A 10,911-nucleotide genomic window follows, 5' to 3' on the forward strand; every position below is an offset into this window, starting at 1 on the left:
TCTCTGATCACCACTTTCTTTCCTTTTCTGTCTCCCTTTCCTCCATCCTTAACCCCAACCAAATGGTCATACACTGCTCACAATCTTCACTCTCTCTCTCCTCTCCTCTTCTATCCTATCATATCTCCCTTCTGCAAAATACTTCTACCGCATGTTTCCTGATTCTGCCTCTTAAACCCTACACTCCTCCCATTCCGCATCCTATGATGTACACTGTCCATTTTCCTCCCCTCCTGCTCCGTGGCTGAGTGACTCCTTGAGAGCTTACAGAGCAGGGCTGCGGGCAGCTGAGCAAAAATGAAGGAAAACGTCACTTCTGGAGGACCTATCATCCTTTCACACCCTCCGCTCTACCTTCTCTTCCTCTGTATCTGATGCTAAAGCCACTTTTTTCACTCTAAATGTTAAGTTTCTGCCTCTCACCATAGGAATCTATTTTCCATCTTCTTCCTCCACCCCCTCCTCCCTCCTTCCTCTCTGAGGAGGACTTTGTCAACCACTTTGAAAAGGTTAACTACATCCTCTCCTCATACACTCAGCCCATTGAGTCCACTCGCCCTACTCACACAGATCTACCCTATGCCTTGACCTCTTTCTCCCCTTACTCTCCAGATGAAATCATGCGACTGGTGTGGTCTGGCCACCCGACAACCTGCCCACCTGACCCCATCCCCTCCTACCCGCTCCAGCCCATATCAGGAGACCTTCTCCCATTCCTCACTTCCCTCATCAACTCATCCCTGACCACTGGCTGCGCCCCTTCTGACTTCAAAATGGAAGTAAGATGGTTCACTCAACCGAGACTGCTCTTCTCTGTGTCACGGAGGCTCTCCGCTCTGCCAAAGCTGACTCTTTCACTCCTCTGTTCTCATCCTCCTAGATCTATCTATTGCATTTGACACTGTGGACCATCAGATCCTCCTCTCCACCCTCTCAGGGCTGGGTGTCTAAGTCTCTGCACAATCTTGCACTGCTCCAACCAGGTGGAATGGAGAGGATCTGTGTCAGCACCACGTACTCTCACTACTGCTGTCTCCCAGAGCTCGGTTCTAGGTTAAAATGTAAATGTAGAGTGTGTGTTGGAGCAGGGCTGGAACAAAAGCCTGCATACACAGTAGCTCTCCAAGAGGAGGGTTCTCCACCTCTGATGTAAAAGGCTTCAAAACAGTAGTTCTCCAGGAGGAGGGTTCTCCGCCTCTGGTATAAAAGGCTTCAAAACAGTAGTTCTCCAGGAGGAGGGTTCTCCACCTCTGGTATAAAAGGCTAAAAAACAGTAGTTCTCCAAGAGGAGGGTTGTCCAGCTCTGGTGTAAAAGGATACAAACCAGTAGTTCTCTAAGAGGACTGCCCAGCTCTGGTGTAAAAGGATACAAAACAGTAGTTCTCCAAGAGGAGGGTTGTACACCTCTGGTGTAAAAGGATACAAAACAGTAGTTCTCCAGGAGGAGGGTTGACCACTTCTGGTGTAAAAGGATACAAAACATTAGTTCACCAGGAGGAGGGTTGACCACCTCTGGTGTAAAAGGATACTAAACAGTAGTTCTCCAGGAGGAGGGTTCTCCACCTCTGGTGTAAAAGGATACAAAACATTAGTTCTCCAGGAGGGTTGTCCACCTCTGGTGTAAAAGGATACAAAACAGTAGTTCTCCAGGAGGAGGGTTGTCCACCTCTGGTGTAAAAGGATACAAAACAGTAGTTCTCAGGAGGAGGGTTCTCCACCTCTGGTGTAAAAGGATACTAAACAAACTTTCCTCTTCTTCACTTGGAGTTAGTGTGCTCTTTTTTACAGGTTTGCACTCTGGGAAGCAATGTAAACCCTGTCCCAGAGACACATATGGAATAGAACATACCTTTGCATGAACTTCTGGCGTCTTTAAGATGCTGTATCTGTCTACAAGGCAGTCACAGCCTCTCCTCAGTGCTTCTGAGAAATTACACTTATATAGAGAAGCCATCACAAAAAAACAGACACACACACACACACACACACACAGGCAGGAAACACCATATAGCTTCTGAGAATTGTTTGTTCATACTTCTTTCATACTGAGCTATGTGTGAACATGACTAACAGCAACACCACTGCTGATACTGAGAAAAGGTTTGTGTGTGTGCGTGCGTGCGTATTAGTACCGAAAGACCATTAAACCTCATCATAATCTTTCCCCTCTATTCAAGGACCAATAGCCAATATACCAATAATCAATCAATTGATTGATCGATCAGTCGATATATCAACCAATCAATGAATCAACTATCAGGGAATAAGCAAAACAGCAATAAGGCAAACATTGAGGCCCCAAGTATACATTTCGGAGCCAATCAAGGACGGCAGAGGCGGGGCACCACCTGCTATGAGAATCAGCTGGTGATGGGTGACATGCCTGTGGGCCAATCAGGGCGGGGCACTTTGTGAAGATGTGTATTACAGAATAAATCAGGTACCGCTTGTAGACTTCTTTCTCTGTTGGTCTCTCTCTACCCAGTTCTTATTGTTCTTTCTGATTTCCCTCTTATTGGAGACAAAATGTCTGGTGGGGGGGGTGTAAAGCAAGACAGTACAGTAAATATTCCCCCCCACCAATTGGTAGTTTCCAGTATCACTTTATTGGACAATTCAACTTGTCATGTTATACTACATCTTAATCAGTGGTCCATGTAATGTTATAACTTCAGACTGTCTAAATGTAGTACAGTGAAAGTGAAAATTGAAAGGACGAGACATACTGCTGTCAAGCTCAACGATTTTCTTTATTCATGTTGAAACAAGCTGCAGAAGGCATAAGAGTGATTTAAAGTCTCCTATGGAGTTTGAAACACAGGCTAATACAAACATCTTAATAATCACTATTTCTGGTAGTCAGGATTAGGTTTTTATGTAACATCCACCAATGAACCAATTACCTTATTACAATAAAAGCTTTAGACACTGAAAACACATTGTTTGACTTCATTTACTATAAGAAGGATAAGCAGCCTGACTGTTTGATTTCAATTCTGTTTAGGGACAATGACTCAAGATCAAGAATCATTTTCTTAATTAATAGTTGGCTTCTTAAAAATTGTGCAATTCAGGTTACTCAGTGTGTTGATACTCTTTAGTTTGTACACAACATTGCACCAAAGGTTTCTATCATTTTCTTTCTTTAGCACGGCAGTAACTTTGAACACTTCATACGGTGGAATCAACACCTCCTTTTCATAATTCCCCATCTCTGGGTAGGACTTCAGGTCAGCGCCAAAACATGTCTTAATCTCGAAGCAGGACTCCTCTCCAAAATGTGTCAAGTTCTTTATGAAAGAGCTCGAGGCAAAGAGGCCAAATCTGATTACTTTGTTAACTTTACTGACAAACTCCATGTTGGTTCTTCGATATGTGGTGTGACAGGTCTTTTGGTTCCGTTTCAGGAGGCGGAGGGCATCAGTCAGCAGGAAATGAAGGGAGTGGAAGTGGAAAGAGGTTGTGTACTCTGTTCTTTTGGTTCTGACTGCTTGGTTGAACACTGGGTATATCTCAGATAACTCTGCTGTGTAAGCACAGATAGCCTTGATATGATCATGTGTAAGTTCTTTAGAATTATACTGAGAATTGTCTTCTTTGAATCGTTTCTCCACATTATTTGCACATCCTTCTGCCTTCATCCAGGCTTCTTTGAAGATCCTTACATTGCTGTTTTCATTCGGGAGATATTCCCCCTGCACCTTCTTGTACATTCTTTCAGTGCAGCGTTGGTACATGTCGTCAACAGAGTTAGGGACCATGTCTAAGGGTATGGGGGAATGGAGACCAGGCTGACGGAGATGAACCTTCATTGAATATGGTGTAAAAAAACGGGAAAAATTAATTTAAATTCTCTCTCTCGCAAATTCATTAATTCAAATTCAATATGATTTATTGGCATGAATAACAAGATCAAGGTTGCTAAGCAAAGTGACACACAATTATGAAAACAATAGTGACAACAATAAAATTAGTAGCTATAATACTATAAAAGTAGTAGCTATAATACTGTATATACTTATATATCAAATAAAACAAATACATATCTAATAGAGAAATGTAATACTGTTATGCCTCTCTCTCAAAATAATGTAGAATCTTACCATCTTGGAGTCCACACCCAAAGTCCAAGCCTGGAAGAAATACATCACAGCAAAGGTTTGGATCTTCTGTCTTGCCATGATGTCAAAATACATTGGTCCAATGTCAACTTGTAATGGAGATTAATTGTCTTTTAAGATACAGAATCAGCATTCAAGTGTTCAACTTTCAGGGTGCCTTGTTATACCAGTACACTTGTGGTTATGTTCACAGTCCCTCCTCTCTTGCTGAGAACAGGCACGTACCCCTAAAACCACAAACCCCTTAGCTCAGTACACACACACACACACACACACACACACAGGTAGCCTAGCGATTTAAGAGTGTTCGGACAGTAATAGAAAGGTTGCTGGTATGAATCCCCCAGCCGGGAAGTTGGAAAAATCTGCGATTCTCTCCGGGTGCTGATGACGCTGATTAAGGTAGCCCCCTGCACCTCTCTCATTCAGAAGGGTTTGGTTAAGTGTGGAAGATGCATTCGATTGTGCAAATGACTAGGTATCCCCTTTCCCTTCACCTAATCACCCATATACAGTGTGGTGCCTAGTTGGGAAAAATCCTGCAGTACCTGCGGCATTCCAGGAACAGGGTTGCCACCCCTGGCCTAGTTTAAGCTTGGTCTGCCAATCATTCCTTTATCTGGTTGAGTTAAATATTGCCCTCTTCTGCCCAGAATGCACCGCATCAAGTCTGAAGTCCTCTGGGTACATTAGTGTGTGTTTTGGTTTTCAGTAGTCTCTCCGGCCAGTGTCCAGGGTATGATTTAGAAGCTTTCCAATATTCTAATAATGCTGGTTATGGTTGTTAGCTTTACTATGTTATGACTGAGATGTGAGAGACCTGGTAGGTTGACAGGGATCCATTCCTTTGTTATGACTGAGATGTTAGAGACCTGGTAGGTTGATAGAGTTCCATCACATTGCATTCATATGGTGAGGTCTTTCAGATCTGGGGTGGTAACAAAGAAAAAGTGACAAGGAAAGGATACATAGAAAGGAATGGAGCAGATTGGCACGTGGCCTTACTGTTTGGTAACATAGCTGCTGACTGTGCAGTTTATGGTGGAGTCCAGCCACTGTATAGATACTGTAGCACCTAATGCAGCAGACATATCTGTAGAGGGATGTGAGTTTACACAAATCAATTATTTTTTATTATCTATTAAGGAGGACACATTCTAACACACCTACACACGCGCACACACGCACGCTCACAGGCAGGAAACACCACAAGGCTTCTGAGAATTGTTTTGTTCACACTTTCAAACTGAGCTATGTGTGAACATGACTAACAACTGTAAAGCCACTGCTGATACTGAGAAAAGGGTTTGTGTGTGTGTGCTTGTGTGTTTGTGTGAATGCATAACAGTACAGAAAGTTCCTTAAAGCTCATCATCCTTCTCCTCTAATCAGGGACTGATTCAGGCCTGGAATACTGATTGCCAACATACCACTAATCAATCCTTTGACTGTTCGATCTGTCGATCAATCAACCTACCAATTAATAAATGAATCAACTATCAAGGAATAATGAAAACAGCACTAGGTCAAAACTTTGGAACCAATCAAGGACGTCAGGGGAGGGACCCCACCTCCTGTGAGAATTAGCTGGTGATACCAGTGGGTCAATCGGGGCAGGGTTTTTTGTGAAGTTGAAATAAGTGTATTACCGGATCAACCAGGTACCGCTTGTTGACTTCTTTCTCTGTTGGTCTCTACCCAGTTCTTATTGTCCTTTCTGATTTCCCTCTTACTGGAGACAAAATGTCTGGTGGGGGGGGGGGAAGAGTATTTTGATTGATTTGATCATTTGTTGTAAACCATTGTTTGATGTTGCTGCGCAAATGAAGAAATTACAGTTAATATTCCACCCACCAGTTGGTAGTTTCCAGTATCACTTTATTGGACAATTCAACTTGTGTCATGTTATATTACATCTTAATCAGTGGCCCATGTAATGTTATAACTTCAGACTGTCTAAATGTAGTACAGTGAAAGTGAAAACTAAAAGGATGAGACATACTGCAGTCAAGCTCAATGATGTTCTTTATTCATTTTGCCACAAGCTGCAGAAGGCATATACGTGTTTTAAAGTCTCCTATGGAGTCTGATACACAGGTTAGTTCAAACGTCTTAATAATCACTATTTCAGATAGTCATGATGAGGTTTTTATGTAATATCCACCAATAAATTAATTTACTTTAATTTACTTTAAGAAGGATAAGCAGCGTAGCTGTTAGGTCAATGTTAGGTCAACCCTCTTTAGGGACAATGACTCAAGATCAAGATTGATTTTCTTAATTAATAGTTGGCTTGGTAAAAATGTTACAATTCACGTTACTCAGTGTGTTGATACTCTTTAGTTTGTACACAACATCACACCAAAGGTTTTCATCATTTTCTTTCTTCAGCACGGCAGTAGCTTTGAACACTTCATACGGTGGAATCAACACCTCCTTTTCATAATTCCCCATCTCTGGGTAGGACTTCAGGTCAGTGCCAAAACATGTCTTTAACTCAAAGCAGGAGTTCTCTCCAAAATGTGTCAAATTCTTTAGGAAAGAGCTGGAGGCAAAGAGGCCAAATCTGATTTCCTTGTTCACTTTACCGCCAAACTCCATGTTGGTTCTCCGGTATGTGGTGTGACAGCCCTGTTGGTTTTCTTTCAGGAGGCGGAGAGCATCAGTCAGCAGGAAATGCAGGGAGTGGAACTGGAAGGAGGTTGTGTACTCTGTTCTATTGGTCCGGACTGCTTGGTTGAACGCTGGGTATATCTTAGGTTGACCTCCTGTGTAAGCACAGATAGCCTTGATATGATTGTGACTAAGTTTGTCTAGTTTTTGGTTCACTGAATAATTTTTTGAGGCACATTTTTCTGCTTTCGTCCAGGCTTGTTCAAAGAACCCTCCTGCATTGGTTTCATTTCGAAGATATTCCTTCACCTTTTTGCCCATTTTTTCAATGCAGCCTTTATACATGTCAACAGAGTCAGGGACCATGTCTAAGGGTATGGGGGAATTGAGACCAGGCTGACGGGGATGAACCTTCAAAGAAAATGGAGGGGAATAACAGGCAATAACTGTAAAAACAGAGGAATATTTTGTAAATATTTAAATGATCATTCTCTCTCTTCCCTCTTTCTAAAATTCATTAATTCAAATTCAATATGTTTTAATGGCATGAATAACGAGGTCAATATTGCCAAAGCAAAGTGATACACACAATTATAAACAACAGTGACAACAATAAAAGTAGTAGCTATAATACTAATACTATAATAATATACACGGTACCAGTCAAATGTTTGGACACACCTACTCATTCAAGGTTTTTTCTTTATTTTTACTATTTTCTACATTGTAGAATAATAGTGAAGACATCAAAACTATGAAATAACACATATGGAATGATGTAGTAACCAAAAAAAGTGATAAACAAATGAAAGTATATTTTATATTTGAGATTTTTCAAACTTTGCCTTGATGACAGCTTTATACACTCTTTTGGCATTCTCTCAACCAGCTTTATGAGGTAGTCATCTGGAATGCATTGTTGTGTTCATTTCATGTTTATTAATTCTGTGTTCCCGGTCCAAAATGACCGCCCCATTATAGTTGATTATAAATCCATAATAATCCATATATTATCACCTATTATTGTGTCAGATCTTTTTATCAACTTAAGTTCTTGTGAACATTACAAGTTTTGAACTTCTATTTGTTATTTATGGCCTGTCGGCCTCATTGACCTGAACTCATACAACTTGTTTTAGAGGAAAAAAAGCATAATGTATGGATTATTATGACTATAACAAATACTCAGATGAAACACATTGTGCTATTTATCACAGACTACTTTTTGTCAAAGTTTAACAAGGACTCTCTCCTCCTCACCAGTCATGATCAAAGATATGATCAAGAGCCTCACATACAGTACATCGTTTGGTCATTGTGCTGCCACAAAAAGAATTGTGAGCAAGGCCTCAAAAAAGCTTTATATACCAGAGCTGTGAGAAAAGTTCTATATATTATTGATACAATGTTGCGATTGTTTGTGAGAATGCCAACAGGTGTGGTTCCCGTGGGGGAAAGATTCCCATGGGGGTTGCCGTGGAAGCCAAGAAGGGGAGTGAGGTGCTCAAACACACATGCGTGTGGGGTTCTGGGAGAGGAAGTGTGTCCATCTGATGAATGGACGTGAACTCTATTTTATACACTAATTGTAGTCGCACCCATTCATTTCCAATGATCAGTCATTTTTGACCGGGAACACCACAGGTGTAAAAAAGTAAAATAAAACGCACAAAATGTAATGAAAATCATCAAAATGTATTTTTTTTGTTCAGATGCCCTGTGTGGACAAAGTCATGGAACCTTATGACAATCAGATTAAATGAACAAAATTTTTCAGAGAGAAAACTTGTAAATCGGTCCAATTCGACCGGAACACAGCAGGAGCGTTAACAGGCGTGCCTTGTTTAAAGTTAATTTGTGGAATTTCTTTCCTTAATGTGTTTGAGCCAATCAGTTGTGTTGTGACAACGTTTGGGTGATATACAGAAGATAGCCCTATTTGGTAAAAGTCCAAGTCCATATTATGGCAAGAACAGCTCAAATAAGCAAAGAGAAATGACAGTCCATCATTACTTTAAGACATGAAGGTCAGTCAATCCGTAAAATTTCAAGTGCAGTCGCATAAACCATCAACTGGCTCTCATGTGGACCGCAACAGGAAAGGAAGACCCAGAGTTACTTCTGCTGCCTGCTGCAGAGGATAAATTCATTAGAGTTACCATCCTCAGAAATTGCAGCCAAATAAATGAGTTCAGACACATCTCAACATCAACTGTTCAGAGGAGACTGCGTGAACCAGGCCTTCATGGTTGAATTGGTTGAAAGGGATCCATTCCTTTGTTATGACTGAGATGTTAGAGACCTGGTAGGTTGACAGGGTTCCATTCCTTTGTTATGACTGAGATGTGAGAGACCTGGTAGGTTGACAGGGTTCCATTCCTTTGTTATGACTGAGATGTGAGAGACCTGGTAGGTTGACAGGGTTCCATTCCTTTGTTATGACTGAGATGTGAGAGACCTGGTAGGTTGATGGAGTTCCATCATATTGTGATCATATGGTGAGGTCTTTCAGATCTGTGGTGGAGACAAGGAAAGGAAACAAGGAAAGGAAGGGATCTGGCCTTAGTGTTTGGAAACATTGCTGCTGAATGTGTGAAGTTTATGTTGGAGTCCAGCCAATGTATTGATGGAATAGAGATCAATATATGTCACATTCTAACACACACACTCACACAGCCATAACACCAGCAACACCACTGCTGATACTGAGAAAAGGTGTGTGGGTGGGTGCGTGTGTGTGTGAATGCGTAACAGTACAGAAAGACCCTTCAACATCATCATCATCCTTCCCCTCTAATCAGGGGATGATTGAGGCCTGGAATTCTAATAGCCAATATACCACTTTAATCTATCAACTGATTGATCGATCAGTCGATCAATCAACCAATCAATTAATCAACCTTTAGGGAATAAGGAAAACAGCACTATGGCAAACCTTGAGGCCCCTAGTATAAACTTCAGAGCCAATCATGGATTGCAGGGGTGTGGCCCCACCTGCTATGAGAATCAGCTGGTGATGTGTGACATGACTTTTGGCCAATCAGGGCGCGGCACTTTGTGAAGAGACGTCCAGAATTGACTTAATTGAAGTTAGTGTATTACCGGATAAACCAGGTACCGCTTGTAGACTTCTTTCTCTGTTGCACTCTTTCTGTGTCTCTCTTTGTGTCTCTCTCTGTGTCTCTGTCTTTCTCCCTCCTTCTACCCAATTCTTATTGTCCTTTCTGATTTCCCCCTTATTGGAGACAAAATGTCCAGGGGGGGAGTATGTTGTAATATTTACTCTTTTGTTGTAATTGTTGTAACCCAATGTTTGCTGTTGCTCCACAAATAAAGAAATTACAGTAAATATTCCCCCCACCAATTGGTAGTTTCCAGTATGACTTTATTGGACAATTCAACTTGTGTCATGTTATACTACATCTTAATCAGTGGCCCATGTAATGTTATAACTTCAGACTGTCTAAATGTAGTACAGTGAAAGTGAAAACTAAAAGGACGAGACATACAGTAGTCAAGATCAATGATTTTCTTTATTCATGTTGAAACAAGCTGCAGAAAGCATACACGTGTTTTAAAGTCTCCTATGGAGTCTGATACACAGGTTAATACAAACATCTTAATAATCACTATTTCAGTTAGTCAGGATGAGGTTTGTATGTAACATTCACCAATGAACCAATTACCTTATTACAATAAAAGCTTTAGACACTGACAACACATTGTTTGGCTTTAAGAGGATAAGCAGCCTCGATGTTTGTCCCTAAAGATAATTTAATCAATGACTCAAGATCAAGAGATTTTCTTAGTTAATAATTGTTTACTTAAAAAGTTTGCAATTCAGGTTACTCCTGGGCTTAGTGATACTTTTAAGTGTGTACACAACATTGCACCAAAGGTTTTTATAATTTTCTTTCTTCAGCACAGCAGTAACTCTGAACACTTCATATGGTGGAATCAACACCTCCTTTTCATGATTCCCTAGTTTGGGGAAGGACTTCAGGTAAGCGCCAAAACATGTCTTTATCTCAAAGCAAGACTTGTCGCCAAATCTTTTACTAATTCCCTTGTCGAGAGAGCTGGAGGCAAAGAAGCCGAATCTGATTACTTTGTTAACTTTACCGACAAACTCCATGTTGCTTCTTCGATATGTGGTGTGACAGGTCTTTTGGTTCAG

General features: G+C 41.1%; 3 protein-coding genes across 3 annotated transcripts in view; all 3 read right to left on the reverse strand.

Moving 5' to 3' along the window:
* Window positions 1-2,729: 2,729 nt before the first annotated feature.
* Window positions 2,730-4,649, reverse strand: LOC123744291 (NAD(P)(+)--arginine ADP-ribosyltransferase 1-like). Its single transcript, XM_045723225.1, has 2 exons — window positions 4,104-4,649; window positions 2,730-3,806 (listed from the first exon to the last, which is right to left on the reverse strand). Exons 1-2 carry the CDS (start codon window positions 4,194-4,196, stop codon window positions 3,036-3,038), a joined length of 864 nt encoding a protein of 287 aa, XP_045579181.1. The 5' UTR covers window positions 4,197-4,649; the 3' UTR covers window positions 2,730-3,035.
* A 1,749-nt stretch (window positions 4,650-6,398) lies between these two features.
* On the reverse strand, window positions 6,399-9,705 carry LOC106610413 (T-cell ecto-ADP-ribosyltransferase 1-like). The gene is made up of 2 exons (XM_014209780.2): window positions 9,670-9,705; window positions 6,399-7,145 (listed from the first exon to the last, which is right to left on the reverse strand). Exons 1-2 carry the CDS (start codon window positions 9,703-9,705, stop codon window positions 6,399-6,401), a joined length of 783 nt encoding a protein of 260 aa, XP_014065255.2.
* Window positions 9,706-10,378: 673 nt separating this feature from the next.
* Window positions 10,379-10,911, reverse strand: part of LOC123744292 (erythroblast NAD(P)(+)--arginine ADP-ribosyltransferase-like) — a 1,220-nt gene continuing 687 nt past the window's right edge. Inside the window, exon 2 of the mRNA XM_045723226.1 lies at window positions 10,379-10,911. This exon is cut by the window's right edge and continues 411 nt beyond it. Within this exon, the coding sequence (XP_045579182.1) occupies window positions 10,555-10,911 (357 nt within the window). The 3' untranslated portion in view covers window positions 10,379-10,554.

The sequence above is a fragment of the Salmo salar genome, chromosome ssa08 (assembly GCF_905237065.1).
Source record: "Salmo salar chromosome ssa08, Ssal_v3.1, whole genome shotgun sequence".
Lineage (NCBI taxonomy): Eukaryota > Metazoa > Chordata > Actinopteri > Salmoniformes > Salmonidae > Salmo > Salmo salar.